We start from the raw sequence: 4,744 nt of genomic DNA on the forward strand, positions 1-4,744 counted from the left end.
CGAGTAAACATTATTTTGATGTTTATAAACTGTCGCGTCGCGTTCTTTTGCGGATTTTTACCTGCAAGCATTCTCCTAGAAATTTTAGTCTGTAGAAACAATTATAAGCTACTCTATACAAGGAATTAAGATAATTCTAAAATCCAAAGCAGTAACATTACTTGGAATATAAATTAAATAATTCCTCTGACGTCTAACATTATTAATTTAATGTGATCACGATGGAAAGATTGATTTCTAAGAAAAAAATGATATCCGATGAAAATAATTTCCTAAAAACGCCTGGCAATCGTATAATTCTGCTGTTTCGATACCTAAATTTCATTCTACCCTTGAATTAGTTACTTTACATTGAACATTATACATAGATACAATTTTTAGGAATTAAAAATACAACAAATCTTGATTTACCTTCTCAAAATCAAATTTCAGCACAGCATCCATGTAACTTGGCAGTTCCGTGATTAGAATCCAGTAGCCCCAATTTTGTCCACAATGTACAATTATAAGTGCCCACATCGGTGACGAAGTAAAAATGGCTTTCCATGGTGGTTTTGTCACCTTTCATAAACATGAAAGTAAATTTACTGTAGCTTAGCTTAGTTGTTAATATCAATATGCACACAGAAATGAGAATTATTTCAAATTTTAAATAATTTACACCACAATAATCATTCATTTTTGCACGTTTCTTATCCCCCCCTTTTTTTTATCATAAGCTTATAGCAAATTTTATATTATTCGGAATAATTTAGTTCTAATTCGGTACTGTATACTTTGTTACAAAATTATTTCATTATTATTCATAAATAAACACACGTCAAACGTGCGCATTTTTAAATATAATAAAATTAATAATTTTACCTTTGCAATGGAATTAAAAGTTAAAAATAAATTATTTTATGTGTATTTGTACACAAAACAAAAGTTAAATTCAGGAGTAAGATATTAAGCAACATACACCACCGGCCAAAAGTTTCGAATCACCTCCCACTTTTCATCAATATTAAATCTGCTGCTAATTTTTTATAGATCTGAAATTTACCTCGATTCTACATTTATCAATTTATCTCATATCAATTGATTCGAACGATAAAACTTCTTTCTGCAAATTTTTATGTAAATTACAATGCTCGGTGATTCGAAACTTTTGGCCGGTAGTGTATATTTTTTGCAAAATTCTTCCGTGAACCAAAGTTTCTTGTGAAAATATGTGTACAATCCTATTGCACTTTGTAAGGTGCAAGAAATTATGTACTCACACATTGTAATAATAAAATAGCTTCATGTCGTGGGTGCATATATTTCTCAAGAAAACGAAATAAAATAAAATGGACCAAGTTCAAAATTAACTATAAGTAAATGTATCAATGTGAAGACAATAGAAATTTTGGATCGTACTTGGTTTTAAAATCTTGATTGGACTGTATCAGTCAGGCTGCTATTGCACATTACTAGTATCTGATTCTAACGTTTGATCTATGTGTATGTAGTAATGTAGAATAATGTATTTACGTCACTTAAATGGCATCTAGAAATATGAGAGGAAAGTCTATTCATGTGGAAAACCTAACGCAAATGTCTTATACTAAACTACAGACTACAAGTTGCAATTCCTTCAAACTATTCTTATTAAATTCCCTTCGCATTTTGAAAAGGAAGTATGCACAGGAGCAAAAGAAACATTTCAATTTTACGATGAAATGGAACAAGATGTAAAACCAAGTATTAAATCTAAACAAGTACAAAAGTTAGCTAGTATATTTTAGTAGTAAAATATTAGTATCGTAAGTGAATGTACATGTTACAAAAAAAAATACTTACCGGTACATTCTGCGACTTTTCTTTGTCCTCGGCACTGTTCAGACTATTCTCTATATATCGCTTTTCCCTTTCCGATATTCGCGAATCCAGAGAAGGGCTATCAGAACCGAAAACGAAAAACAGAATACTCCAAACTATCGATACAGCACCAAACACGTAAAATATGGATGGCCAACCGATACTCGACGTTGCTAACACTCCAGAAATTGGAAAGCAAATCACCGTACCAAATTGTGCTCCAGCGTAGGCGAATGTTCCTAAAATAAATAAGGTATTAGTACTTCTTAAATATAAAACATTTTCCATTCTTGTTCAATTCTTACATATAGAGGGTTATCCAAATTAAGTGTCACATCTTGAAATTGATGTAAAACGCAAAGTATTTGAGATTTGTATGGTTTCTTTACTTTAACACAAAGTCTGCTTTGTGACATTAATTATGAAAGACAATATCATTCAAGTGTCCTCCTCGGCTGTTTTTCATTGCCAATTTTCCGTTACATTTTCACATAACTGAAATTCAATTTCATTAATCGCGGCTGTGATATTGTTTCTCAGCTCGTCAACAGTCCTTGGATTATTAGCGTGGACTTTACTTTTCAAGAATCCCCATAGAAAATAGTCTAACGGCGTTGAATCCCACGATCTTGGTGGGCCAATGGTGGGAATGTTTAACGGACGCGTAATTTCACGAGGAGAAGACATCGATTATTTATACCACTTAATTTTCCTCCATGTACCAGACAACTTTCGTAAGAACATCAATCGCCTGTGAGACATTCCACCGTTTCCAGTTAAACGGAACACCCTTTATACAGTTATTTTATAACATTTTCAACTCTTTTCTGACGAAATTATCTATACCTATCCGAGGTGCATACGTATACATATGTTTGACCGTTTTAGTACCAGAGGTTTTTAAAAAAAGCCGAACAGCGCAATAGCGCTTTCTGAATGGGATGCGAGAAGATCCAAGCGACGCGATAGCGCTCCTTTTATTCTGTGTCGCAAAATGCTAAGCAGCGCGATAGCGTTTCTTTTATAATAGGTAAGAACGAAATACAAAATGTGTTACTTGGATTGCTTATACAGGGCGTCCCATAACTCCTCGAACACCCGGAAATGGGGGGTTGCTGGGGTGACTCTGAACAACTTTTTCCTTTTCCAAAATCCAGTTTGAAGCTTCGTTTTCGAGTTATTAACGAAAAACACTGGCCAATTACAGCGCGCGTAGAGCCCGCGCTCAGGGGCGGAGAACAGAGGCTCATCCGCACGCGATTGAACAAATGCGTCCGGCTTCGACGGAACTGGGTCAGTGTGTCGATCCTGACCTATCCGAAACATCTGATGTTACGACCGGATCGGTGAACTCACATGATCGTTTCTCGCCAAACTTCGCGCGGTCCGCGGATAACAAAAGAAGAGACAAAGTTGCAAGCGCGATCTCTCCGTTATGCAACTTTGTTGCCACGAGTCGCTCCCGAAAATTGCACATTGTTGCAAAACGCGTTATCCAGTTTGCAACTTTGTTGTCACGAAAATTGCACATTGTTGCACAACGCGCCGTTTTGCAACTTTGTGCTTTTTCGGGGAACGATTCGCGACAACAAAGTTGCATACGGAGAGATCGCGCTTGCAACTTTGTTGCCGAAAGTCGCTCCCGAAAATCGCACATTGTTGCAAAACGGCGCGTCGTGCAACAATGTGCAAATTTTCGCGACAACAAAGTTGCAAACCCAGAACGCGTTTGCAACATTGTGCAATTTTCGGGAGCGATTCGCGGAAACAAAGTTGCATAACGGGGGAGATCGCGCTTGCAACTTTGTTGCCGAAAGTCGCTCCCGAAAATTGCACATTGTTGCAAAAGGTGCGTCGTGCAACAATGTGCAATTTTTCGCGACAACAAAGTTGCAAACCCAGAACGTGTTTGCAACATTGTGCAATTTTCGGGAGCGATTCGCGGCAACAAAGTTGCACACCCGGTACGCGTTTGCAACAATGTGCAATTTTCGGGAGGGAATAATAATAGCGATAATAATACGAGTTAACGATGTTACATTCAAGTGTAGTGCTTGTAATAATGTTTGCGTTCGAAATAACGCTTCTGATAATGTTGCAATCAGAAATAGAGATTCCAACAATGTTTGCGTTCAAATATAACGCTTCAAGCAATGTTGCGTTCAAAAGTAACGCGTACAACAATGTTTTGCATTCGAAATAGTGCTTCCATCGATGTTGCATTCGAGAATAGAGACTGCAACAATGTGTGCATTCAAGTTTCAAAGATGAACAGTGAAATAAAAGTATCTTGCTACTTAAAAATCACCTGAAAATAGTCTGTGAAATGCTGTAAAACAACACTGGTATATTGTAACCTTTTGTAAAATATATTTTAGCAATAATTTTACACAAAGGCTCCGCGCAAAGAAAACGTCATTATACATGCTCAACATTTTTCTCCACCCCTACAGATAACCCTTCTATGTAGCTGAAGGAGTTGCCTTTGAGACGCGTATAGTTACTTGCATGAGAATTTAGTAGAAAGCTATGAAATTATTGCAAAAACGTAAAGATACATGACGGTATTTGGTATCGTTCCCGACATCACATACTAAAATTGTTAATAACTAATTATTAAACGGGTCTAACGTGTTAAAAATTATACAAGGAAGTTGCTGAAGGTCCATACTTCATTCTTCAACTCTAAAAGTTCACAAATTCGTCGTAAATAATGAGTTATTAATTATTATTTGTGTTAGTACTACACTCGTCGTATACAAGCGTAAAGGTTTTCCGTCATTTTCACGAATATGCATGATTAATTTTGCACGTTCAAGCATGTAGAATATGAAATATGTTATACATTACTTGTGTTCAAATGAAAAAGTGCTAAGCCACATTTTCAACTTATTCATCTATG

At 36.1% G+C, this 4,744-nt stretch overlaps 1 protein-coding gene across 1 annotated transcript in view; it reads right to left on the reverse strand.

The window, feature by feature from the left end:
- The window catches only part of LOC108573126 (putative inorganic phosphate cotransporter), a 23,436-nt gene that overhangs the window by 1,251 nt on the left and 17,441 nt on the right, over nt 1-4,744 (reverse strand). The window contains exons 4-5 of the mRNA XM_017935505.1: nt 1,825-2,081; nt 412-561 (exon numbers count right to left, since the gene is read on the reverse strand). Of these exons, the coding sequence (XP_017790994.1) occupies nt 412-561; nt 1,825-2,081 (407 nt within the window). The remainder of the gene's footprint in view (nt 1-411; nt 562-1,824; nt 2,082-4,744) is intronic.

The sequence above is a fragment of the Habropoda laboriosa genome, unplaced genomic scaffold (assembly GCF_001263275.1).
Source record: "Habropoda laboriosa isolate 0110345459 unplaced genomic scaffold, ASM126327v1 scaffold89, whole genome shotgun sequence".
NCBI classification, from domain to species: Eukaryota; Metazoa; Arthropoda; class Insecta; order Hymenoptera; family Apidae; genus Habropoda; species Habropoda laboriosa.